Source organism: Saimiri boliviensis, chromosome 17 (genome assembly GCF_048565385.1).
Source record: "Saimiri boliviensis isolate mSaiBol1 chromosome 17, mSaiBol1.pri, whole genome shotgun sequence".
Lineage (NCBI taxonomy): Eukaryota > Metazoa > Chordata > Mammalia > Primates > Cebidae > Saimiri > Saimiri boliviensis.
The window spans coordinates 49,741,378-49,769,018 of record NC_133465.1 but is presented as its reverse complement, the minus strand read 5'-3'; the positions used below and the strand labels follow the sequence as shown (position 1 = coordinate 49,769,018).

General features: G+C 38.7%; 1 protein-coding gene across 11 annotated transcripts in view; it reads left to right on the top strand.

Annotated features, from left to right (window-relative positions):
* The window catches only part of GPATCH8 (G-patch domain containing 8), a 107,873-nt gene that overhangs the window by 36,592 nt on the left and 43,640 nt on the right, over positions 1–27,641 (top strand). For 5 of the 11 annotated variants that reach the window (XM_074388754.1, XM_074388752.1, XM_074388757.1 and 2 more), the window contains one exon: positions 1,845–27,366. In XM_074388754.1, coding sequence (XP_074244855.1) covers positions 27,340–27,366 — 27 coding nt within the window. In that variant the 5' untranslated portion in view covers positions 1,845–27,339. The remainder of the gene's footprint in view (positions 1–1,844; positions 27,367–27,641) is intronic. The other 6 variants (XM_074388750.1, XM_003943619.3, XM_003943618.4 and 3 more) reach the window with 3 other exon arrangements.

Genomic DNA, 27,641 nt, shown 5'->3' with positions numbered 1-27,641 from the left:
TATGTTTTGTTTTGCAAACAAATTTTTCATTATAATTTGCCTCTAGTTTTTGTTTTTAAAAAACTCTCCTGGGTTGATGCCTGTAATCCCAGGACTCTGGAAGTCAGAGGAGGGAGGATTGCTTGAGCCCAGGAGTTCTAGATCATCCTAGGCAACATAGTGAAACCTTGTCTCTACAAAAAATAAAAAAATTATCCAGGCACAGTGGTGTGTGCCCATAGTCCCAGCTACTTGTGAGGCTGAGGTAGGAGGATTGCCTGAGCCCCAGAGAATTTTACCACTGTATACCAGCCTGGGCAACAGAGTAAGACCCTGTATTTAAAAAAAAAAAAAAGTTCTGGTTTTGCCCCATCAATGAAATAATCAGCTGCTTAACCCAGTTTTCCAGGTTGCATGCTATCATATACTTGTAGAAGAAAATTGTCCTTAAAAAAAAAAAAAAAAAACCCAGAGCATTTGGAAGCCTTAATCTTCTTCTAACTTCTAGTTAGAGAAGATACAGGAAAGAAAAACTTTTTTTTTTACTGTTGTGAGTCCACAGAGCATTTTATCATTGAATGTGGCGATATAAGACAGTTTAATGTGCAATATTTGGTTTTAATGCAGAAGTTTGTGGTTTGGTAAGCTTTATAAATTGATTTCAAGAAATAAATTGATTTCAAAAATCAAGATTTTCAAATGATTTACCTTTGTCTTCTGCTAACATTACTTATATTGCAACTTTGAATCTTTTCTAGATTAATTACTATAAATTACATTTTAATACATATAGAATACTTTGTGTTTAGAATTTTTCAGTGTTGTGCTTTGGATGAATAGCATCATTTTTTCAGGTACAGTTAGTGTTTATTTTAGCCTTGTCTTAGTACTTCACAGTAACTGTAAAAAGTAAAGAACTGGACAAAGCTGCAGCTGTTTCCAATAACTTGACCCCTTAAACAAAAGCTGACATTTAATTGTTGTTTCTAGCATTTTTTTCATGCAGTTTACATTGAAATACCTTTTCCAGTGTGTTCCTGAGAAGATGAGACATTATGTATATTGGTTTCTCCCCCTACATGCACTAATGGTTCTTTACTGTTAACTTATTGCTAGGCCTGTTTCATTCTAACATCTTAGCATTTTTGTTAGACTACATGTTGAAATGCATCACTCAGTCTGTGCTTGAGCTCATTTTATTTTTCTGTTTAATCAACTTAATTTCTTGTTTTACTAACTTCACTGTTTTTTCAGTTTAATATTGGCTGCATGCTAGTTAAATATTTATATTATATATATTATTATTATTTTTTAAACCAATCAAGTCTAGCCTGGATTTTGCTCTGATTGTTTTTTCATTTCTAGTGGTGGGGCAGTCTTACACTTACAACTTACTTTGTATCATGAAAGCCTGACACATAAACAAAACAACTAAACAGAATGTAGATTTTCTTAAAAAAAAAAAACAAAAAACAAAAAACTTGAAGTGTTGCTGTTTAGGTGGTGGATATGACTGTATAAGTACCTTGATTTTATGCTTTTTAATGTTATTTTAAAACTTCATAAATGTATTCTTCCCCTTTTCCCTTTCCCCTTTTTCTCCATTTTAAAATGTTATGTGCAAAAGTTGCCCAACACACCATCAGAAAGGACCCGTACCCCATGTTTTCCCATATAAAATACTAGCCAGCTTTTCTTTTTACATTAATGTCCCTCTTATTGGGCACATTTACTCTATTATTAGCACCTTTTTGCATGCGTATATGTAGAATTATCTCTTGCTCATCATCTGTTTTAATGTCTCTAGGAAGGGAAGAATATATTATTGGAATATTTTTGGTTTGTCTCTCTGTTCTATCTGTCAGGATAATATTGGACACCGCTTACTCCAGAAACATGGGTGGAAGCTGGGCCAGGGATTGGGAAAATCTCTTCAGGGTAAGTGTTTACATTTACCAAAGAAAAAGAAAGAAAATCGTTTCTGATGCGGGTCTTGTACCTGAATATATTTGTTATGTTTTTTTAAAAAGTGCTTGGGTTTCCCCCCCGCCTTTCCCCTTAGAATAGTCTATTTTTCCTATATCTGTATTTTAAGTCACTGTTAAGCCTCTGTATATGCCAATAATTTGCAAGAGTAAGCTGCTATGTCATCGAAACTTTCAAGTCAAACATACTGTGTGTGGCTCAGACTGTTTAATTTTTTTTTTTTTTTTTTTTTTTTTTTTTGGTGGAGGTGATGGGTGGGTGGAGTAAAAGGAATGCAGAATATCAGAGTGTGCTTTCTTTGTGCTATTTAGTAATGTTGTATTGTAGCTTCAGTATTATAAAGAGAATCATTCAGTAACAGAATTTAATTTTTGTCCTTTTAAATTCACCCTGAAGTTGATGATTGCCCTGGCTCTTGCTGTGTGATAAGAAATCTATGTAATGGTAGAAAGAAAAATTAACCCCCGTGAAACATAAAATGAAAGCAGAGGTTTCTGAGGGCTCTCTGAGCAGAACGGTTCTCAGTTCCTATAAAGGTATAGAAAATGTATGGTTTAAAGTTTCCATTGCATTTGTACTCTATTTATACCAGTTATTTGGATTAAAAAGAAAATGCTAATATTTTGTCTTCTGAGTTCTCGCTAGTTGGAAACCAACCAACTGCGTTCATTTTTTTAGCTCTCTCAGATTCAAGAGCTACTGCTTGTTCTTTGAAGATGTTATGTGAATGCTACCTCAGAAATTATGGGAATTGGTCAGGCACTGTGGCTCATGCCTGTAATCCCAGCACTTTTGGGAGGCCAAGGCAAGTGGATCATGAGGTCAGGAGTTCAAGACCAGCCTGGCCAAGATGGCGAAACCCTGTCGGAACTAAAAATAAAAAAATTAGCTGGATGTGGTGACGCATGCTTGTAGTCCCAGCTTGGGGCTGAGGGAGAGAATTGCTTGAACCCGGGAGGCGGAGGTTGCAGTGAACTGAGATTGCACCACTGCACTCCAGCCTGGGTGACAGAGTGAGACTCCGTCTAAAAAAGAAAAAAGAAAAGAAATAGGAATCATCGTGCCTCTACATCTGATCATGCAGGAGCTTATTGTATAAGGGCATCTTTGGGGAGATGTGTGCTACTGTTAACTAATTCTTTGAATTTTGGAAATGGATTTTCATAGTTTGAATGCCAAAGTCTGATCAGTTCGATTGTGTGGAGAGGAACACAATGACAGGTATAATGGCTCATTCCTGTAATCCCAGCAGTTTGGGAGGTTAAGGCTATAGGATTGTTTGATGCCAGTTGTTCAAGATTAGCCTGGGTGACATAGTGATACCCCATCTCAGTTTTTTTTAAAAAAGAATAAATTAGTTAATAAAAGAGAGCGAAACCGAGAGGACAGGGCTTGAAATAGGATGATTCCATTATTAAAACCTTTCCTTTTTAAATTCTGCTTCTACAAATCTGTTCATTGGTGACACATGGGAGATGCTCAATTAATGTATTTTAATGAAATATATTTCATTCAGTAGCAGAATTACTAAACATTAACCTGTTCTTTTGGGCAAATAGGAAGATTTGATTATTTTTAAACTTTTTTTCTAGTGGCACAAGAAAGAACTCTTTGCAAACAGTACAAAGAATACTCTGATTAAGAGTAATTCATAGGGCATAGACCACAGGTTTTATAAGAGCCCAGAAAAGAGAAGATAATCAGGACTGAAACTGAGATGGCTTTTTGACAGAATTTGTCCCAGTGGTTTGCATAGTTTTAAGTGTTGGTTTGAATTGAATGGAGGTAATTGCTTTAGAAGGCGTCCAGAAGACTCCGTTTGCTCTTCCCTCCAATTTGAAATACCTCTTCTGTTCAAGGATGCCCAGAAGCAATTGTTCAGGCACGCAAAGTGTGGCCATTTGATAGTGGCTAGCAAATCTGTTTGAATCCCAGAATTTTTCAAGTTAAGCATCAGAAACTTTAAAGTACAACAAGAGGCCTGGCACAGCGGCTCATGCCTGTAATCCCAGCACTTTGGGAGGCTCAGGAGGGCGGATCGCAAGATTAGGAGTTCGAGACCAGCCTGGCCTACATGGTGAACTGCCTCCCCGCCTCCCCCCACCCCCGCAACTGCCATCTCTACCATAAATACAAAAATTATGGGTGTGGCACGAATCTGTAATCCCAGCTACTCAGGAGGCTGAGGCAGGAGAATTGCTTGAATCTGGGAGGCGGAGTTTGTGGTGAGTCGAGATCACAACACTGCACTCCAGCCTGGATGACAGAGCAAGACTCCATCTCAAAAAAAAAAAAAGAAGAAGAGAAGAAAAAAATAATAAAGTAAAATACAACTAGAACCTGCAGAGAGAAAGGAGGGGGAAGAGATAGGTAATGTGTTTAAGAAAGGATAGGTAAATGGCTGCTTACTCACCTACTTTGGGTGATCCAAAATTATCAGTTTTTGTTTTTAAGGAGATTTTAGGTAGGGTGCTGTGACTCATGCCTGTAATCTTAGCACTTTGGGAGGTTGAGGCAGGAGGATCACTTGAACCCAGGAGTTTGAGACCAGCCTAGGCAACATAGACATGATCTCTGTCTTTCCCTGCACCCCTTGCCAAAAAAGAAAAATAATAGGTGTGGTTGTCCATGCCTGTGGTCCCAGTTACTCAAGAGGTTTGAGATAGGAGGATTGCTGAGCCCAGAAGGTCGAGGCTGCAGTCAGCTGTGATCGCACCTTGCACTCCAGCCTGGGTGACAGAGTGAGGCCCTGTCTCAAAAAAAAAAAAGTTTAGAATTTTGGTTATCTTTAAACTTTGAGCTTCTTGAAAAGAGGAATTAGGTCTTATGCATATTTTATCTCCATCTCCATGGTAACAGGTATATATAGTAAGTAGTCAATAACTCATATATCTATTCATTTAAAAATTCAAGGGAAATTCAAAGCTAATTTAAAGGGTTTTTTTTTTTTCTTTTTAATTGTTAAAAAACGGATAACATAGCTGGGTACAGTGGCTTGCATCTGTAATCGCAGCACTTTGGGAAGCTGAGGCAGAAGAATTACCTGAGGCCAGGAGTTGAGACCAGCTTGGGAAATACAGCAAGACCCCATCTCTACCAAAAAAATTTTTTTTAATTTTCTGGGTGTGGTGGCACACACCTGTAGTCCCAGATACTAGGAAGGCTGAGGTGAGAGGATCACTTGAGCCCAAGAGTTGAAGGATGCAGCGAGCTATGATTGGGCCATTGCACTCCAGCCTAGGTGATACTGTCTCTGTTTAAAAAACAAAAAACCCAACAATTCACCCTTTCCAAAACATAGAACATAAAATTTAGCATCTTAACCATTTTTAAGCGTACAGTTCTGTAAAGCATAGTCACATTGTTGGTGCAAAGTCCATCTGTTTTAAATGATTAGTGTCTTTATTCTCCAAAAAGAATGGAGCCTTATTCTGTTTCCAGCATTAAGAATTGAGTTTGTTTCATAACTGGCTGTTTATTTCCTACTGTCAGATTTGACAATGTGCAGGCATTGTGCTGGTCTCACATGTCTCTTTCTGTAGTACCCACATAATTTAACCTAGAATATATCCACATTTATGGCATATTGAGGCAATTTATGACAGACTTCTTTAACTGTACTAAATCTTTGGTATATATAACTACTCAGGAAAGCCCTGTCGCTCTGGTGTAAACAGTAATGCCTCCTTGGTATTTTATAGACTAGGCATTGCATGTAATTTCTGGGATTATGCTTTTGTAAGTTCTTTGCATTGACTAGTTTACTGTCAGCTTCCCTTTTTATTTGAGTTTAGGTCTAAACATATCTAACATGCAACCACCCACTAAAATTTTAAGCTTGGTCCTTTTGGGCTTTTTTAAATCACAGGTTGAAAAATTATTTTGACCCATGCATGGCTTTTGCCAACAAAAGTTGCAGTCCTTGGGGCTCCAATGCTAATGTCTTGTCACTGAATAGATTGGACAATAGGGCATGCAGACTCTGGAATGAAGTTGTCTGTGGCAGGTTATAGAATTGTATTTTGTAAACTGAGTTTATTTTTGTACTCTCTTATTCGCATTTTGTTCTCCCTTAGTGTTATATGTGACAGATAAGTGATTGTTAGTATTAAAAAATAAAACACCTCAAAGTCAAGAATGATACTTAAAAAAATTAAAAATTAAAATAAAAGACCTTAAGAAAAGTTAATACTGACAAGTTAGCTAAAGGAAACAACACACACAAAAAAGCGCTACCGATGAGAAATTTTATGAACAATTATTTATTATAGAAGCAGAGGATGTGTTCAATTCAGAATAAAGCAAGAGTGAATGATAGTTATATTTTGTAGCATTTGGATTGGATTCAGTTCTGAAAATTGTTTCATAACCTTTTGGCAGCTTTGTAATAGAATGTAGTTCAAAATTTTTATTTTTCTGTGAAATACGTCATAGGTGTAGCCCAGAAGTGGTGCCTGAACTTTTCTTGGTTACATTGTATAAGAGCTATTTGATGATTTGGCTGATTCTTTGGTCACAGACAAAAGTTTAGCTCCTGGGGAAAATGAATGGGATCTAATATTGTTTCCTATCTAGAGGGTTCGATCAGTACATTTAGTCAACCAACAAATATTTACTGACGGAACATTACATTCTAGTTGTACCAGCTGTAAATACCATAAGACATGATAAGACATGGCTCCTGACCTTCAGGCTTACTTTCTATTGCCTTAAGTCTTGCTTTTTTTAACTGCTGTAAACCTTTGAGGTTTCCTCAAAGCCAAGGATGATGTTTTCTACTTCTGTGTACTCCTTTCATGCTTAAATTAAGTATGCGATCAGTCTAAATATTGAATTAAAAATTGTTTTCAACCTCCTTGTGAGTAGGGAGTCTCACTAATTTTTGTGTGAAAGTGCTTGGTACAGGGCATAATGGCATTTTGTTAACATTTGGAAATAGAAGATCTCGGTTTGAGTTTGGCACTATCATTTCCTATAAGGGAGAAGGTCCCATTACTGAATTATTTTCCTCAGCAATAAATGGCAATTATAATTTCTGCTTGTCTTCTTAAAGAGTAGTTATGAAGACAAAGTAAGCGAACTCACATTATACAAGCTGTAAATATGCCATATATGCTTGTTTATTAACACCTATTTGTAGTACATAGTTATTTTAACTGAATTAGAGATAATCCATCCTTAGGACTTCCAAGATTAACAGTAGTAGTCGTCAATATGCTTTATATGTGATAGATGCTGGACTTCAGGATCTGTGCTTTTGATGTTATATGTGTTTTAGGGCCCCTAAATTCCTAATTTTGGTGTCTGTTTCACTAATTCTGAGCTCACTAAGTCATCTCTACTTTTAAGTCTAACTTCTGAAAAATCTAACATCTAGAAAGAGCCTCACTCAGTAGTGGCGTTGGGACAACTGAATAACAACCCAGAAATTTAAAAGTTGGATCCCCATTGTTGTTCCTTACCCCACATAGATTCCCGATGAATGAGAGGGTTAAATGTAAAAAATGAAATCATAAAATTATTAGGATGAACAATGGTAGAATTATTATCTTAAAAATAATATTTGAGTAAGAAAAGCTTTTCTAAGCTTAAGCCACAACTTAGAAGCCATTAAGTAAAGGATAAGGCCAGGCGCAGGGGCTTACACCTGTAATCCCAGGACTTTGGGAAGCCAAGGTGGGAGGATCACTTGAGGCCAGGAGTTCAAGACCAGCTTGGGCAACAAGAAGACCCCATCTCTACAAAAAAATTAAAAAATAAATTAGCCAGGCATGGTGGCATGCACCTGTATTACTAGCTATTTGGAAGGCTGAAGCAGGAGGATCCTTTGGCTCCAGGAGGTTGAAGTTGCAGTGAACTGTGATCGTGCCACTGTACTCCAGCCTGGGCAACAGAGCAAGCCTGTCTCAAAAAAGGAAAGGATAAATTTGGCTATATTTCATCATAAACAAAGTCAACAAACCTGCTGGGGAAAATATCTGCAATATCTCATTTTAGGCAAAGAACAACTTTCCTTCAGGTATTTATCAGTTTGAGAAAGAACAGAGTTAGCTTGGTAAGATTACGGGGAAATAAGTACTTACATCATAGCCATGAGAGTATAAATTGGTGAAAACCACTACAGAGAACAAGTTGGATTACTTAAAAGTTAAAATGGGTGTATTCTTGAATCCAGCTTTTTTTTTTTTTTTTTGAGACAGAGTCTTGCTTTGTTGCCCAGGCTGGAGTACAGTGGCATAATCACAGCTCACTGCAGCCTTGATCTTGTGGGCTCAAGTGATCCTCCTGCCTTAGACTCATGAGTAGTGGGGAATACAGGTGCATGCCACCACTAAAATTAGTCATGCCACGCCTGGCTGATTTTTAAGATATTTTTTGTAGAGACGAGATCTCACTATGTTGCCCATTCTGGTGGCCTCAAACTCCTGGGCTTATGTGATCCTCCCACCTTGGACTCCCACAGTGCTGGGATTACAGGTGTGATCCATCATGCCTGACCTATTCATGTAATTAACAAAATTTTTAGGATATAAAATTTTTAAGCCTTTTTTCCTGGTTACTAAATAATTAATATGATTTTTAACACATAGTTGCTTCCTGTGTAATAACATGTACATTCCTTTTGTTGATACTCAAGCAGCTTTTTCAAAGTTTTGCTAGTTTTATTTGGAACGTATCTCCAAACATCTCACACATCTCTTCAAGAACAATATATTAAGTTTTGGGATTGAAATAAATAAATGTGAATGTTTTACCTTATAAAATCATTATCAAAAAAAGGTGTTGAGAGAGATGAACATTCTCTGTAGCTTGGATAGTAAAACAGGCATTTTCTTGTGAAATGGTACATTCTGTGGGTATACAGGAGTGTGCCTGTATATTTATGTTTGTATTTGCTTGACTATGAGGATAAAATTTTTTGTAAAGACAGATCTCTGAAGGGAAACTAAGTTGCATTTTACTGTATTTTAAAAATTTGGGCCAGGTGTGGTGGCTTACACCTGTAATGCTAGCACTTTGGGAGGCGGAGGTGGGCAGACCACCTGAGGTCAGGAGTTCGAGACCAGCCTAGCCAACATGCTGAAACCCCTTCTCTACTAAAAATACAAAAATAAGCTGGACATGGAAGCACATACCTATAATCCCAGCTATTCTGGAGGCTGAGACAGGAGAATAACTTGAACCTGGGAGGTGGAGGTTGCAATGAGCTAAGATTACGCCACTGCACTCCAGCCTGAGTGACACGGTGAGGCTGTGTCTTTAAAAAAAAAAAGAAAAGAAAAGAAAAAAATTGGCCAGGCCTGGTAACTCATGCCTGTAATCCCAGCACTTTGGGAGGCCAAGGCTGGCAGATTACAAGGTCAGGAGGTCAAGACCATCCTGACCAATATGGTGAAACCCCATCTCTACTAAAAATACAAAAAATTAGCCATCGTGGTGGTGTGTGCCTGTAGTCCCAGCTACTTGGGAGGCTGAGGCAGGAAATTGCTTGAACCTGGGAGGCAGAGGTTGCAGTGAGCTGAGATTGCACCACTGCATATCCAGCCTGGGCAACATAGTGAGACCCTGTCTCAAAAAGAAAAAAAATTGATTATCATGTACTTGTATTGCTATTCAAAAAATATAATTGTTTTAGAAAAGACCTAAGGAAGGCAGAATGAAAGCAGAGTAGGGTTGGGGATATTTCTTTTGTTTTATTTATGTATACCTCCTTCCCAGTCTTGTTTCCTTTAGGAAATAAATGGTGAATACAGTAGGATAAGGCCTGCATTACGTAAGTCTCAACTATGTTTAGACTACATTTTATAACTAAAGGAAAGTTAGACTTTTTTTTCCATTGGAGATGAGGTCTTTCTGTGTTGCACAGGCGGTTCTCAAACTCCTGGCCTCACACAATCTTCCCACCTCAGCCTCACAAATGCTAGGATCACAGGCACAAAGCTAGATTTGAATTTAATAAAATAGAATAGAAATGTGTAATGTTACAATTTAGGCTTTATTATTAGAATATGAATTAATAATGCACTAACTTCTGGCCTGGTGTGGTGGCTCATGCCTATAATTTCAGCACTCTGGGAGGCTGAGGCAGGAGGTAGCTTGGGACCAGGAATTTAAGATCAGTCTAGACAACATAACAAGACCCCATCTTAACAGAAATAGAAACATTAGCCAGGTGTGATGGCACGTGCCTGTAGTCTAGTTACTTGGGAGGCTGAGGCGAGAGAATTGCTTGAGCCCTTGTGTTGGAGGTTATAGTGAGCTGTGATGTGCCACCGAACTTCCTGCACTCCAGCTTGGGCAACAGAGCTAGACTCGTCTCTGTAAATAAATAAGCAAGACCTATCTCAATCAGTCATACAAATATTTTACTTTTTTGAGAAAAGTCATTTTTTGGCTGAACGTGGTGGCTCACACCTGTAATCCCAGCACTTTGGGAGGCCAAGGCGGGCGGATCACGAGGTCAAGAGATCATGACCATCCTGGCTAACACGGTGAAACCCTGTCTCTACTTAAAAAAATACAAAAATTAGCTGGGTGTGGTGGCACACACCTGTAGTCCCAGCTACTCAGGAGGCTGAGGCAGGAGAATTGCTTGAACCTGGGAGGCAGAGGTTCCAGTGAGCCAAGATTGTACCACTGCACTCCAGCTTGGTGCCTGGTGACAGAGCAAGACTCTGTCTCAAAAGAAAAGAAAAAGAAAAATATTTTTTTGAGAAAATATTTTCATTCACTAATATTATAGTGACATAGATACATTTTTCTGAATAGTCTTTCCAAAAGCTAAGTTGTGTGTCTTACTTTCCCTTTTCATGTTTTCCTTTGTAAAAAGGAAATAACACTTAGTATTTATTATGTGCCAAATACTGATCTAGAGTCTAGATGTTTTGTGCTATCTCATTTAATGAAATAGGTATTAGTATGTTTTTTGTTGTTGTTGTTGGTTTTTTTTTGGAGACGGAAGTTTCACTCTTGATACCCAGGCTGGAGTGCAATGGATCGTGAATAGCTGCACACTCAGTAGCTGTATAATCTTTCTAAAACTTTCAGTTTATAAAATGAGCAGCCAGGCATGGTGGCTCACGCCTGTAATCCCAGCACTTTGGGAGGCCAAGGCAAGCGGAAAATATAGAACCTATAGAGCCTTTGACCTTCTAATAATAAGTTAGAATATAGAGCCTTTGACTTTTTTAATGTAATAAATATAAACTAGATAAGAGGCCCAGATAATAAACAAATCAGAATTTGCAGTCTACAGTAAGAGATTAGGTTTTAGGGATAAAATAGAAGAGGAAGGGGTTGGATGTGGTAGTTCACACCTGCAGTCCCAGCACTGTGGGAGACCAAAGCAGAAGGATCATTTGAGGCCAGGAGTTCCAGACTAGCCTGGGCAACATAGTGAGACCCTGTCTCTACAAAAATTAAAATAAATATAAAGATGAAAGGGATCACAGGAGAGGAGATGGAATGAGAATGGTGAATTTGCATGCTGTCTAGAAAGGGACTACTTGTTTCTCAGTACGGAGATCATCGCATTTAAAGGATAAATGAAAAGACCTTAAATGTGAGTTAAGTCATGACAAAATGAAAATCAGAAAAGAAGTTACAGTTCCAGTGGCATGTATCTTTAGTCCTAGCTACTCAAAAGCTTAAGGCAGAAGGATCAGTTGAGCCTGGGAGTTTGAGTTCAGCCTGGGCAACACAGTGAGACTCCATCTAAAAATTAGCCAGGCAACCAAGCACAGTGGCTCAGGCCTGTAATCCCAGCACTTTAGGAGGCTGAGGCGATGGATAACGAGGTCAGGAGATGGAGACCATCCTGGCTAAGATGGTGAAACCCCAGCTGTACTAAAAATATAAACAATTAGCCGGGTGTGGTGGCGCATGCCTGTAGTCCCAGCTACTCAGGAGGCTGAAGCAGGAGAATCCCTGGAACCCAAGAGGCAGAGGTTGCAGTGAACCGAGGTTGCCGCCACTACACTCCAGCCTCGGTAGCAGAATGAGACTCTGTCTCAAAAAAGAAAAAGTTAGCCAGGCAAGGTGGTGAACACTTAATAGTCCTAGCTACTTGGGAGGCTGAGGTGGGAGGATTGCTTGAGTCTAGGATTTGAAGGTTACAGTGAGCTATGATTGTGCCACCGCGCTTCAGCCTGGGCAATAGAACAAGACCCTGTCTCTAAATAATAATAAAAATAAAATGCTATAAGGGTTCAAAAAAAGAATAGCTAGGGATGACTTCACTAAGAAGTCCTGAGGAGGGTGGGATAGGTATTGCCAAAAACAGAGATATTAATGTGTTTAAGGTAATTGCAGTTGACAAAGAGTAGGCGTGGCATTCTGCTCCTAACTGGAGCAGATTGTGTCCATGGTGTAGTGGATTTTATGCATTTTTTAACAGAATAAACCACCTCAAATATATTTATTTTAAATGTTAAACTTCAGTATATGAAAGAGGGGGGAACCCACCAGCTGTTTGGGTTGAAGCAGAGTTCTAGGTCTCCCGGAACAGTTTAAAAACTGTAACTAGGCTGGACATGATGGCCCACACCTGTAATCCCCAACACTTTGAGAAGCTGGAATGGGAAGATCTCTTGAAATCAGGAGTTTGAGACTAGCCTGGGCAACATAGTGAGACCCCATCTCTTTAAAAAAAAAAAATATATTAGCCTGCCATGGTGGTATACACCCTTAGTCCCAACTACTTGGGTGGCTTAGGTGGGAGGATCATGTGAGGCCATGAAGTTGAGGCTGCAGGGAGCCCTGTCAGTGCCAGTGTACTCCAGCCTGGATGAGAGAGTGAGACCGTGTCTCAAAAACACACACACACACACACACACACACACACACACACACACAACTAGAAGGCAGAGATGGGAAATATTAGAATAGGCACAAATTTCATATTTATTGTTTGCTATGTTGTAAGCACTTAATAAATACCTCATTTAAATCTTATAATAAGCCCTTGAGAGAATTACTGTTGTTCCCATTTTGTGGAAGAAATTGAGTCTTCGAGAAGTCTAAGTTGCTCAAGGATAAGCAACCAGTAAATTATAGAGTCAGTATTCAGATCTTGGTCCTTCTGCCTCCAAAACTCATACCACATTGAATAAGGAAGGCTTTAATGCTCCTCCAATCTGGAATTATATTTTGTAAGCCAGAGACACTTTGATCAGAGGAGAGGTTTAGACTTACAGCAAGAAGAGATACTGAGTTATGGTGGCTCACTCCTGTAATCCTAGCACTTTGGGAGGCCCTGGTGGGTGGGTGACTTGAGCTCAGGAGTTTGAGACCAGCCTGGGCATCATGGCGAAACCCTGTCTCTACTTAAAATACCAAAAAAAAAAAAAAATAGCTGGGCATGGTGGCATGCACCTGTAGTCCCAGCTACCTGGGAGACTGAGGCGGGAGGATTACTTGAGCCCAGAAGGTGGAGGTTGCAGTGAGCTGAGATCATGCCACTGTACTCCAGCCTGAGTGATGAAGTGAGACCCTGTCTCAAAAGGAAAAAGAGATTAAAGATAGTTTAATCTAAAACTCATTATACAGTTGATAAGTTTATTTTAGGGTTCTATAATGTTTTAGTGATAGTGCTGAAACCCAAACCCAAATTATTTGATTTGCAATCTAAAGCTCTTTTCATTACTCCAGCCAGGCAGTAATGGTGGAAATAAAATAATAGTCTGGTCGAAGTATGTCTGAGGATGGAGATGGAAAACCATTTAAGAAGTTGTCTGGGTCTGAGTATAGATAAGGACTTGAAAGAGTAATAGCACTGGAAATGGAAAGGAAGGTGTAACTATGAAGGTTGATAAAACAAGTCAACTATAAAGCACAATATATGGTCAGTTTATGCATGTGTTTGACTAGCAAGCCCCTGTTCACTACATTTAGTGTTAATCTTTTCTAATAGCTATCATTTTATTAGGTGTTTACGGAGTGTTGCACATGTATTATCTAACTTAAATCTTCTTTGAGGTAGATATTCCCATTTTACAGGTGAGGAGATTGACATTCTGGGCATTACTTTGCCCACGATCTTAACAGCAGTTAAGTGGTAGAATCGTGGTGCCAAAACCTATACTTTTAACCAATATGCTGTAATGTACCTAAACTGTAGGTGCTGACTTACTTCTTTATCCTGGAGAGATAGGATGGTGGTAATACAGTGCAACGGAATTAAAATACACAGTAGTTATTCAGGCCAGAAAAAGTAGAGATAATTCTGAATGTTACATATTTTCTTAGGGTACTTGAAGTGCTCATATATATTCTTCATGATGAGTATAAATTCACTAGAAACCTGAGGCTAAAATTGAGTGGTAAGAACTTTTGCCAAAATTTAGGGATGGAAATTGGTGTCCAGGGAAAAAAAATATTGTAACTTATGTCTCATACTATATTTCTATATAGTACTATATAAATCAGTACCTGATTTCTTCTTGTACTTTATATTTCTCTCCTGTGGCATTTTAAATATTCTATATTTTTTGTTGATGTGTCTCTTTTACCCTCAGTAGACTATAATTCCTAAAGGATAGCAATTACTGTGCATATATGTATTCTCTATTGTTGCTTTTCTTGTTTTGTATTCTGCATATGTTTATTGCATGCTTAAAATGTGCCATATCTGGGTTGGATGTGGTGGCTCACAACTGTAATCCCAGCTCTTTGGGAGGCCGAGGCAGGTGGATCACTTGAGGCCAGCAGTTCAAGACCAGCCTAGCCAACATGGCGAAACCCTCTCTACCAAAATATACAAAAATCGGCTGGCCATGTTGGCACACACCTGTAATCCCAGCTACTTGGAAGGCTGAAGCGTGAGAATTATTTGAACCCAGGAGGTGGAGTTTACAGTTAACCACCTGGGCAACTGAACGAGACTCTGTCTCCAAAAAAGAGAAAAAAAAAGAATGTGCTAGATACGTACTAAGTCTTTAAGAGTGAATAAGATATAACCTCTGCCTTCCAGAGGTTTATTTCTAATAGGGAGACAAATGATGTAACAAATTTAATACAGTATAATGACTGTTGTAATTGTGAACTTAAAGGTACAGTAGAGGCTTAATAGAGAATTGAGCAATGTAACTTAGAATTCTGATTTATTTTTTGTAATAATCAACAAGTGAAAAGCCTCAGATTGTGAGAATAAAGAAGCAAGCAACTATTTCCTGTCTGTGCATCTATACTTGCTGATAGATACATGGAGCACAGGTGTCTGTGAGTTAGTGGAATCTCTTTATTCTTCTATGAGAAGCATTGGTATTTTAAAGTGGGGTGAAATCTGAAAATGATAAGAACACAAAGTATAAAGTGTTTTATAAGAAATCTATTTTATTAAAAGCAGTCTTTTAACAGTTCATTTAAAATTTACCACCAAAATTCAAAGTAATGGCACTTAAACACTTGGAAAAGAGAGCAAAAGTATGATATCTTTTCATGTAAATAATATCTTTTCAAATGTAGTTTATTAGTTTTAAATCCAGTTCTTCCTTTCTCACTAAATCTTCCCAAAGCAGTAGATAGAACTCCCACAGGATTTTCTTGTAACTCCCATTTGGTTCAAAAAGAGGGAGTAAAGAATGTAGATCTGACTTAGGAGTTGGGGCTTGGTGATAGCATACGTAGTTGTAATTGACTGAGTGTGAGACAATAGCAAGTAGTGTGAGTTGTGCTGTGTTCAGAGAGGCTGATTGTTGCCACCTAATATTATAGTCTCAGTGTTGCAGAATCTTCTAAAATTTTTAAAAGAAGCCAGAAATTCAGATTTCTGTGAAATGTTCTAATTGATAAATGTTGGCTTGAAGTCTAAAATAACAAAATTAAACAAATATACAATGCTGTATTTGAACCACAGGTTATTACATTTGAAATTTCACCTGGGTTCAATTCTAGCTCAGTAAGCAGTGTGACCTTGCTATACCCTCCGTATAGCCAATTTTTGAAAGATTTGGGGATGTCAGGAATTAAATATGGCAAATATCTTTTATATGCTTATGTATTTCTCATTTTTCTCTCCAGTATGTAGAATGAGACATAATGCCACTTAAATGAGAAACTTAAGTGTTTATCTCAGGTGAAACTGCTAAGGATAGGAGCTAACTTTACTGTACAAATCTTCTAACTTCTACCCCAGTGCTTTTTCCATTATTAGTCTTATGGCTTTCAGCAGAATTACCTTGGGTACTTGTTAAAAATCTAGATTCTGAGGCTGGGCAAGGGACTCACACCTATAACCCCAGGACTTTGGGAGGCTGAGGTGGGAGGATCACTTGAGTTCAGGAGCTCAAGACCAGCCTGAGCCACATAGCAAGACCTCGTCTCTACTGAAAAGCAAAACAAAGTTAACGTAGATTCTGATCAGCATAAATCATCAGGTCTGGGTTAGGGTTCAGGAAATATTTATTTATTTATTTGAGACAGAGTTTTGCTCTTGTTGCCCAGGCTGGAATGCAGTGACGCAGTCTCTGCTCACTGCAACTTCTGCCTCCTGGGTTCAAGTGATTCTGCTGCCTCAGCCTTCCAAGTAGCTGGGATTACAGGCATATGCCACCACGCCCAGCTAATTTTTGTATTTTTTAGTAGGGATGGGGTTTTACCATGTTGGCCAGGTTGGTCTTGAACTCCTGACCTTGGGTGATCCACCCGCCTCAGCCTCCCAAAGTGCTAGGATTACAGCCGTGAGCTGCTTGACCTGGCCAGGAAGTGATATTTTAGTTACCTCCTTGCCCCATTTTTAATGCAAATAGAATGGACCATGGCTAGAAAACCATTCTTTTGGACCATATGAATAAAACAGACTTCTAAGAAAATTACCTTTATTATAATAAGTAGGGTGGACAGTTTTATTTTTATTTATTTATCCAAAATGTGTTGATTATACTGAAGTAGTATAGTGCTATTTCTTTAATAGCCTTAGCCTGATTTACATTGTTTCCTACCTTATTATTTATAGACTTTTGGACCTAGGTTAATTTGGTTTCTTAAAATGGCACTGGTTTAGTAGAATACTTAGGTAAGAGAATGGAGTGTTCAGGAAGCTTCTTAAGTGACCAAAAGAGTATATAGTGATAGTGGTTTTTCTTTGTTTTTTGTTTGTTTTGGGGTTTGTTTGGTTTTTTGGGGGGGTGGGGGGCTCATGTGATCCTCCCACCTGAGCATCCTGTGTAGCTGAGAATGTGGGCATTTGCCACCATGCCTGGCCAATTTTTAAATTTTTTTTATAGAGACAGGGTCTCCCTGTGTTGCCTAGGTTGGTCTTGAACTCCTGAGCTCAAGCTATCATCCTGCTTCAGCCTCCCAAGGCTCAGCCTGTGATTATAGGTGTGAGCCACAGTAATACTTTGATTATTGATCATAAATAATAATTTTCTTCATCTGTAAATGGGGTTGTTTCATTATCATCAAATTGTATGTAAAACATTTAGAATTTATCACAGATTCTTTTTTAGAGTATCTTTTCATTTTAAGGTATTACTTTCAAAAATGCCAAATTTAAATTAGCCAGGCATGGTGGTGGGCATCTCTAATCGCAGCTACTCAGGAGGCTGAGGCAGGAGAATCACCTGAACCCAGGAGGCAGAGGTTGCAGTGAGCTGAGATCACCCCACTGCACTTCAGCTGGGGCAACAGAGTGACTGAGAACCTGTCTCAAAAACAAACACTCCAGAAATGCCAAATTTGGAAATAAAAGGAAGACTGATTTCTTTCTTTATTTTCTGAACCCTTGAGCATTCTGTATAGTGATTCATAGTTTACAAAGCATCTTCCATTTGTTGTCTCTTTTGGTCTGTATGGCAGTCCTAGAAAGGGGAATAGGGTTGGGGGTGGTGTGGTGGCTTATGCCTGTAATCCTAGCTACTTGGGAGGCTAAGTCAGGAGGATTGCTTGAGCCCAGGAGTTTGAGGCTACAAGTGAATTATGATTGTGCAACTGCACTCTAACCTCCAGCCTGAGCCATAGAGCTAGACTCTGTCTGTTTAAATTTAAAAAAAAAAAAAAAAAAAAAAAGGTGGTGATAATATTTTCATTTCGCAGGGGAGGCTGCTGAGACTCAGGCTCTGGTTGCCAAAAGTCACACAAGTGTTTAGATATTCTCTTATTAGAGAGCCAAGATTTGCAGCCCAGTCTGTTTTAGGGATTACCCAGAAAAATACAGAAAGAAATTTATTGGCTGGGTGAGGTGGCTCACACTTGCAATCCCAGCACTTTGGGAGGCCAAGGCAGGTGGATCATGAGGTCAGGGGTTCAAGACCAGCCTGGCCAACATAGTGAAACCTTGTCTCTCCTGAAATACAAAAATTAGCCAGGCATGGTGCCACGTGGCTGTAGTCCCAGCTACTCGTGAGGCTGAAGCAGGAGAATCACTTGAATCTGGGAGGTGGAGGTTGCAGTGAATCAAGATCATGCCACTGCACTCCAGCTTGGGCACCTGAAAATTTTACTATTCCAGGATCACTAACCCCAAAAAATTTTCCAAACTTTTTTTGAGACTTTGTCTGAAAAATAAAAGTAATTTGTTATAGATGAAATGGAGGCCAGGCACAGTGGCAGTCAGCCGAGATTGTGCCCCTGCACTTCAGCCTTGGGACAGAGTGAGACTCTAAGGAAAAAAAAAAAAAAGATGAAATGGAGTTAAAAATGGAAAGTTTAAATGAGGCTGTAAAGTTTTTTGGGGGGGTTATAGAGCAATGCTGGAATAGTAAAATTTTCAGTGTAGCTATGGAGAAACAATAGTAAGTCTGAGAAGGCATTTGATCGTTGGCTTATTATATTATCACAAGACTGGCTACTATCTACATAATTTTCCCAGATATTTTCTACTCAAATATTTTCCAGTCTTCAAACTTTAGAATTGAAGTGAACCTTATAGACTTGTCTAACTCCTTTATTTTTGGATTATACTAACATAGTGGCGTAGTGATTCACACTTATAATCCTAGCACTTTGGCAGATTGAGGCAGAAGGATAAGTTGAGGCCAGAAGTTTGAAACCAGCCTAGGCAACATAGTGAGACACCATCTCTACAATTTTTTTTTTTTTTTTTTTTTTTTTTTTTGATTAGCCACACATGGTAGTGAGTCCCTGTAGTCCTAGCTACTTAGGAGGCTGAGGTGGGAGGATTACTTGAGCCCAGGAGTTCAGTGTTACAGTAAGTTATGATGACTTCACTGCTCTCCATCCTGCCTGGGCAACAGGGTGAGACTGTCTCTAAAAATAAAAGGAAACTAATAGCTAACAGTGGGTCACATGCCCAATTAATTACAGAACTGTAATTCAGATCCCCTGAGTTTCATGTTGCCACTCTTTACAAGTATATTTTTTCTTTTGGAATTTGTTGGTCAAGAAGTATTCATATAGGCTGGGCGCAGTGGCTCATGCCTCTAATCCCAGCATTTTGGGAGGCCGAGGCAGGCAGATCACCTGAGGTCAGGAGTTTGAGACCAGCCTGGCCAAGATAGTGAAACTCCATCTCTACTAAAAATACAAAAAATTAGCCAGGTGTAATCCCAGCTATTTAGAAGGCTGAGGCAGGAGAATCACTTGAACCTGGGAAGCATTGCAGTGAGCTAAGATCGTGTCATTGTACTCCAGCCTAGGCAACAAGAACAAAACTCCATCTCAGAATTTAAGAAAGAAAAAATGAAAAAGAAATAATCACATAGATTGGAGTCCACTGGTAATTTTTGATCTACCTACATGTATAGGAGTGTACTGGGTACTTGAAGGAAGCAATTAATTTTTACTTGGACCTGTTTTTTAGAAAGAGGAAAAATGTTTTCAGAATTTCTAATAGACCACTTACCCTAAGCTAATTTCCTGGAAAACACCATCATTCTGAAGGCTAACTCGACGTTTTTATTCGCTGAAATTGGCTACGCCAACTTTCCAATTCTGTTTTTAAAAAGTTTGTCAATAGATACTGAATGTAATTTATTTCGTATTTTTTTCTTAAACATTTGATGCCTCCTTCTCCTTAACTCCTGAGTGATAAAAAAACAAAACTGAACAAGCCTTAAGCCTCTAATGACCAGTAATGTAAAACTCAAATATTTCATTATAAAAGTTTGCATATTTTTGATAGATGGAGACCTAATACAGTGATATGTTCTACTTGATGAAATAATTTCTTGATTATGAGAGTCAAATCATTAGTATTTTGTGATATTAAGTGGAGCACATCATTGTAGCTAAGTATTTACAGTTGAACAAGTTTCAGGTCCACTATAAACATCTTCATTCTCTCGGTCAACAAATGGTTTTTAACTAAATGCTCCTCTGACCTGCATACAGTGTCAGATATGGATACAAACATAAGTAAAACTCAGGGCACAAAAGTGCTACCACGTTTTTATTTTTTTTTTCCTTAGACAGAGTTTTACTCTTGTTGCCCAGGCTAGAGTACAACGGCACGATCTCGGCTGACTGCAACTTCTGCATCCTGGGTTCAAGTGATTCTCCTGCCTCAGCCTCCCAAGTAGCTGTGATTACAGACACGTGCCACCACGCCTAGCTATTTTCTGTATTTTTAGTATAGGTGGGGTTTCGCTCTGTTGACCAGGCTAATCTTGAATTACTGACCTCAGGTGATCTGCCCATCTCGGCCTCCCAAATTGTTGGGATTACAGGCATGAGCCACCTTACTTGGCCTTTTTTTTTTTTTTAAACTAAAGACTTAACCATTTTTTCCCATATCTCCTAAGCCCTCTGTTTTAGACTGAATTGTAAAACCCCCAATTTTATCCCAAAATTGCATTTATTAAATTGACTTTCCCATTTAAAAAATAAATTTATCTTAGCTTGGTGAGTGAGTCAATATAATTTTAGCTAAAATCGTTGTATCTCAAGTAAAAGTATGATTTTCTTTAGGTTTTTTTTTTGTTGTTTTAATTAAAAGTAACTCATGAATTTTCTTTATTATCTCTTCTAAGGGTTTGAGAATATCATGTTATTCCTGGATGAGATATCCTTTCCAGGCTTAACATTTTGATTTAACAACACTTTCACTAAAGTGTTGCCTTTTGCCCTACCTTTGTTGCTGTTTATATTGAACTATTTTATCCTAGATGTAAAGAATCAGATGGAAATTTCTTTTTTTTTTTTTTTTTTTTTTTGAGACGGAGTTTAGCTCTTGTTACCCAGGCTGGAGTGCAATGGTGCAATCTTGGCTCACCGCAACCTCCGCCTCCTGGGTTCAAGCAATTCTCCTGCCTCAGCCTCCTGAGTAGCTGGGATTACAGGCACATGCCACCATGCCCAGCTAATTTTTTGTATTTTTAGTAGAGACGGGGTTTCACCATGTTGACCAGGATGGTCTCGATCTCTTGACCTCGTGATCCACCCGCCTCGGCCTCCCAAAGTGCTGGGATTACAGGCTTGAGCCACCGCGCCCGGCCTATTTCAGACATTTTTAAGCTTTTTGACTACTTACACATTAGCTCCACAAATTCTCTTTTCTCTCATTGTCATGCTGAACTCAGCTGAAGTTCAAGCTGGTCAGATTATTTTGCCTATTTATTGGTAATTCTGTGGTGGTGGTTTTTTTGTGTGTGTGGCGGGGGGATGAAGTCTCACCCTGTCGTCCAGGCTGGAGTGCAGGCACAATCTTGGCTCACTACAGTCTCCACCTCCCGGATTCAAGCATTTCTCTGCCTCAGCCTCCTAAGTAGCTGGCATTACAGGTGCCTGCCACCACGCCTGTCTCATTTTTGTATTTTTAGTAGAGGGTTTCACTATCTTGACCAGACTGGTCTTGAACTCCTAACCTCATGATCCACCCGCCTCAGCCTGCCAAAGTGCTGGGATTACAGCCATGAGCCACCATACCTGGCTGGTGGTGGGTTTTTTTACATCATCGCTATATGCAGTGCCCAGAACAGCGCCTTGAATATGGTAGAAACTAAATTTTTTTTCCCTGAGATGGAATTTTGTTCTTGTTGCCCAGGCTGGAGTGCAATGGCATGATCTCTGCTCACTGCAACCTTTGCCTCCCAGGTTCAGGCGATTCTCCTGCCTCAGCCTCTTGAGTAGCTGGGATTACAGGCATGCACCACCATGCCTGATTAATTTTGTATTTTTAGTAGAGACGGGGTTTCACCGTGTTGGCCAGGCTGGTCTTGAACTCCTGACCTGAAGTGATCCACCTGCCTCAGCTCCTAGCCTTTTGCTTTTTTTTTTCTTTCTTTCATATGCAAGCCTACCTGAATGATTGCTTTTGGTTTTTTGGGGGGACGGAGTGTCGTTGTGTCACCCAGGCTAGAGTGCAGTGGTGTAATCTCAGCTAACTGCAACTTCTGCCTCCCGGGTTCAAGCTATTCTGCCTCAGCCTCTGGAGTATCTGGGATTACAGGCGCCTGCCACAACGCCCAATTAATTTTTGTATTTTTAGTAGAGGTAGTGTTTCACCGTGTTCGACAGGCTGGTCTCGAACTCCTGACCTCAAGTGATCTGTCTGCCTGAGCCTCCTCCAGTGCTGGGATTACAAACGTGAGCCACTGCTCCCAGCCAAAACTCAGTATTTGTTGTAAATATTTGTGTTGAATCTCTAAGGGGAAAAGCAGCAGAGATACACTGTGGTGTTCTTACATCTGTTGACAATTCAACCAGTATTTTAATCACTGCAGAAGCTTCTTTATTGCTAATTTATTTCTGCAAGCAAGTCCTATATCTTCTGTTTCTAAAATATGGCTGATTACTAGATTATGGTTGTCCCCAGTTGTTCTGTTCCTAGAGTTTGTTTCTTTAAAAATAGTGTTTCCCAAAAAGCAACAAAAGAGTTATTTCTCTGTAGTTAAAGTCTTTGGAAAACTTTTGTAGATTGGTGTATCCTTAACCATTTTAAAATCAAAACTGATTCCTGAAGGATTGTTCTCAGTGACAGGGTAACTCTGATAATCAATGGGTTTTTGTATTTGATTTTATTCTCTCTTTAGTTATGTCATAATGCCTTCACATTTTAGTAAGACCTGCATATATATGAGAGCATTTAGAAATTTGTTTTTGCAGAAGTAAAACTACCTTTTAAAATAAACAGTAGGCTGGTTTGCAGCTCACACCTATAATCCCAGAGCTTTGGGAGGCTGAGGCAAGAGGATCACTTGAGTCTGCGAGGTATAGGCTGCAGAGAGGTATGGTGTGCAGTGAACTGATTGCGCTACTGTACTCCAGCCTAAGTGACCCTGTCTCTAAAAAATATGTATATAATTCCAGTTAGTGAAACATCATTTAAAGTTTTGATTTAGAAAATAGGAGTGTCCGTTTTTTTCCATCAGATGAATACATTGATATTGGCACATTCTTGATTTTGGATGTGTTTCCTTTTCCTTCCCCACTTAGCCAAAGTACAGCAAGTGTCTATAGATCTTTTCCTGAGGAAGATGATTTCTTTTTTTTTTTTTTTTTCCTGAGACGGAGTCTCACTCTGTCTCCAGGCTGGAATGCAGTGTGACACGACCTCAGCTTACTGCAACCTCTTCCTCCTGGATTCAAGCAATCCTCCTGCCTCAGCCTTGCAAATAGCTGGAACTATAGACACGCACCACCACACCCAGCTAATTTTTGTATTTTTAGTAGAGACGGGGTTTCACCATGTTGGCCAGGATGGTCTCCATCTCTTGACCTCGTGATCTGCCCACCTCAGCCTCCTAAAGTGCTGGGATTGCAGCCGTGAACCACCATGCCGAGCAACAATTTCTTTTAAGGAGGTTATTTAGGGTTCTGGTTGAAATTGCCTCCTTTAGAGTCAAGCAACAAAAAATGTTCTCACTAATTTAATATATTTTAAATAATATTTGCCCTATTTTAAAAGAAACCAAGAAGTAGAGAACCTGGCTTTTATTTTTAAAACAAGTTGAGGCCAGGCACGGTGGCTCACATCTGTAATCCCAGCACTTTAGGAGACTGAGGAGGGTGGATCACCTGAGGTCAGGAGTTCGAGACCAGCCTGACCAACGTGGAGAAACCCTGTCTCTACAAAAATATAAAATTAGCCGGGCATGGTGGCACATGCCTGTAATCCCAGCTACTCAGGAGGCTGAGGCAGGAGAATCGCTTGAACCTGGGAGGCAGTGGTTGTGGTGAGCTGAGATCCCACCATTGCACTCTAGCCTGGACAACAAGAGTGAAACTCCATCTCAAAACAAGTTGAGTTTTCTAGAAATGCATATTAGCAGACACTCTGTTGCTACCTACCTTTTGAAGTCATCACTACAAATTGGCAATCAGGTATTCTAAGTAATGTTCATTCAGCTTTATCATTGATAGCAACCGAATAAATTGAGGATTTTTTGTTTTTGTTTTTTAATGCTGCAACCTCTTCTTGTATGTAGTTTTTGGTGTCTTTTCCCACTGGGATTTTTCCTTGGTCTGTAGCCTCTTTAATAATGTTAAGAAATTGCTACTTGGCCCAGGCAATAATGTCACCTTCAAGATTGCTTTGAAAGTCATGCTATTTATTTTCTGTGAGTTAACTCTGAGTGGAGTAATTTTCAGTGTGACAGCTCTTTTGATGTCAGTTTCTCTGGAGCTCTCCTTGAAAGATTGGTTTTGTTCTGTGCTGAAAGAAAGATACTGGGCGGCCCGGACAGTCTTAGTTAACAGGAAGGAAAGTTCTGAGGAGAGCCACTTAAAGAGTTGTATTCATTCATAACAGAACTGAAATGCACAAAGTTCTTCAAGCACTGAAGATCTAAGATTATTTTCTAGATCTCTTAATTGTTAGATATATGTATATATCTATTTCTAGAGAAGTCTTGAGGACATCTCACCCATACTCCAAGCCTCCTAGAATTCTTTTGGTGAAGTAAATGACTTTATTACTGTCCAGTTAGTTGATCTGATTGAGTCTTAGATGTCATTTCTTTTAAAAGTCCCACCTTGGGCCTTGAATACTGATTTACCAGAATTAATAGTTAAATGAAAGATTGGAAGCTAGAGCTAGTTCTCTCACTTTAAACTGACACCGTACCCCACTGCCTTATTCAAGAGGATGTTGTTCATGTTCTCAAGTAGCAGTACAAAAATCTCACACCTTAGTCTGACCAGTGTGAAAACAGCTGCTATAGCACAAAATGTCCTTCTTCTGTCCCCAGCTGAGATTGGGGGAGGGACAAAGCCCAACTGTTACTTTACCCCATCCTGTCTGCCTGCTAGAAGGCCTGTTTCCTACCCTAATGGTTTCTGCCTAACAAATGGTGTTTCTTTTTTACAGCATTATGATCCTGGACTTGTTGTGGTGATGGTAAACTTAGCAGTGGTAATTTTTTATTTTCAGACTGAATTACTCCTTTTGTCATCAGTGCACCAATATGTTAGGCTTACTTTCTCTGTTGTAGCCTTCATCCTTCTGCTTGGTCTTTTTCATTTTCCTTTCCTTTCCTTATGCAACTTGTCTGATCCTTGTTCATTAAAGGGTAATGTTAAGAAGGGATGTATCTGTTTGTGTTAGAACTGCCAACAAAATCAGTTAAAACATTAAATTCTAATACTGTCAAAAACTTGATTTCCCCACAATGTAATGGGCACTAGCACTTGCTACTGCAATTTATAAATAAATTAAAACAAACTTTGACTGCCTTAGAAGGCAAAAGTACTAATGCAGAGTTTATAAACAGGGGTTTACAGAGGTAATGAATTTGTACCAAAACTTCTTGATTCTTGCAAAACAAATTCTGAAAGATCAAAAAATATACCAAAATAAATTCCTTTGACATTTCTTTTTAATTCTTTCATTGGACCATTTGTTTTTTACCAGTAAATCCCTGATTGAGACGTTATGAAAGTGATACTGCACCTAGGAAGTCATTTTTATAACCTGTCTTTAATTTGGTCCTTTTGCTAAAGATTGCAGTCACTGCTTATTTATTATACCATTGGGCATAAGGTAGTAATGCATTTTCATTTTGCTTTACTGGCAGTCTTTGTATCTAAAAGAAGGCTGTATTCTAGAAGTTTTACTTTTTTTTTCTGACATAAGATGTTCTTTAACAGTTTTGTTTTGTACTGTGATAATTCTAATGCTTCCTATTTATTGTTTAAAAACAATAGGATACATAAGTAGTTAAACTTATGAATTTTTCATTACATCTTAAAGGCAAAAATTAATTCCACAGATACAGAGCCACTGAATACAAGTGGTTGTGGTCATTTTGAATATGGTTTCTTCTTTATTTTGCAGGACCAAAACCAGTCATGGTCATGGCCTTTTTTTTTTTTTTTTAAAGTTTTTTTTGGGGTTGGGGGGGTAATGCCTCAGATTTAGCCTAAGAAAACTCCATTTTTAGCCCAAAGGTATAATATATATATGTGTGTATAACAACAACAACAATACAACCAAAAAAAACCAATTGTTTACACCAGCCTGAGTGAAATGATGAGGGAAGTAAACATTGTGTTTTTTCACTAAAGGTGTACAACGGATAAGGTAAGTCCTCTTTTCAGTGGGCTTACATCACAATAAAAAGCGCAAGTTGTGATGTAAAACAGCTGTGGTAGTAAAGTGCTTGTCTGCCCCATTTTGCTTTGTTTGGCTGGTTATGAGTGGATTAAATATATATTTATTAAAAAAAATTCTCCAGCATAGATCAATTAGTTTAAAGTCAATTTTCTTCGCAACTAGTCCTTTTCACAGCTTACCAGTTAACCCTGCAGTCAGTGTTAAATCCACCCTAGGAAATGGGGACTTTAGAGCACCAGATTAAAAGGAAAACTATTCTTTGTCTCTAAGGGCAACTAATTGTTGCTTCTTCTTTAAATTTTTCACAGCCCCATTAAATTGTAAAGCATCTCCTTGTCTATGAGGATCATCCAAAAAAAAAAAAATTGTAAAGCATCTTTTGAAAACAAATTTTAATATCCTGAGTTGTCATTATAAAATTTTACTGCATCATGTTTGAAAATGTACTTCTGTTTAACCATACCAGTTGAAATTTTTTTTTAACCAGTTTTAAAAAGTTACGTAAGAGGATTATCAGTGGACAGAGTGAAGTGATTTTTGATGGGAAGTTATTTGGGGATCTTAAAAAACATTTTTAAAGCTTTAAAATTTAAACCTCCTGATGCCATTGCTTAAAAGTGCTTTGCATTACTTATTAATGAAATTTTGCCATAGTAATTTGAAATTAATCCCAACTGGAAGGTCAGCCAAGGTGGTTAGTTGGGTTTCAACTAGGAAAGGAAGGTCTTGAGTGTAAGCTGTGAGAATGGCTTGTGTTTGGTTCACTGTAGCTTTCTGGTCTCTGCACTCCAAGGCAAGATCTCTAACCACCCAAACCCAATGTGTAAAATGAGCTGTTGGCTTGGCTTTGCACCTTACCTTGATTATGTGTTCCTATTACAGGGAGAACAGATCCCATTCCAATCGTTGTCAAGTATGATGTCATGGGCATGGGTCGCATGGAAATGGAGGTAAATTTGTCTCATTAACTTCTGATTTTTATAGGATATTTTTAAATGATACCAATCCCAAATTTAGATATCCATGCAAGAATACATTTATCAGATGAAATGTAGTTTTAATATTTTTCTTTGGACAGCTAAAAAATATATTTTACATTTTCATTTAGTGCTACTTTTGAGACTAACAGAATATAAACAATGCCCTTGTTTTAACTGGCACATAAAGAAGTTAAGTGGTTTGCTCAGGGTTATATAGCAAGGCAATTTTCAACTTAGATCCAGAC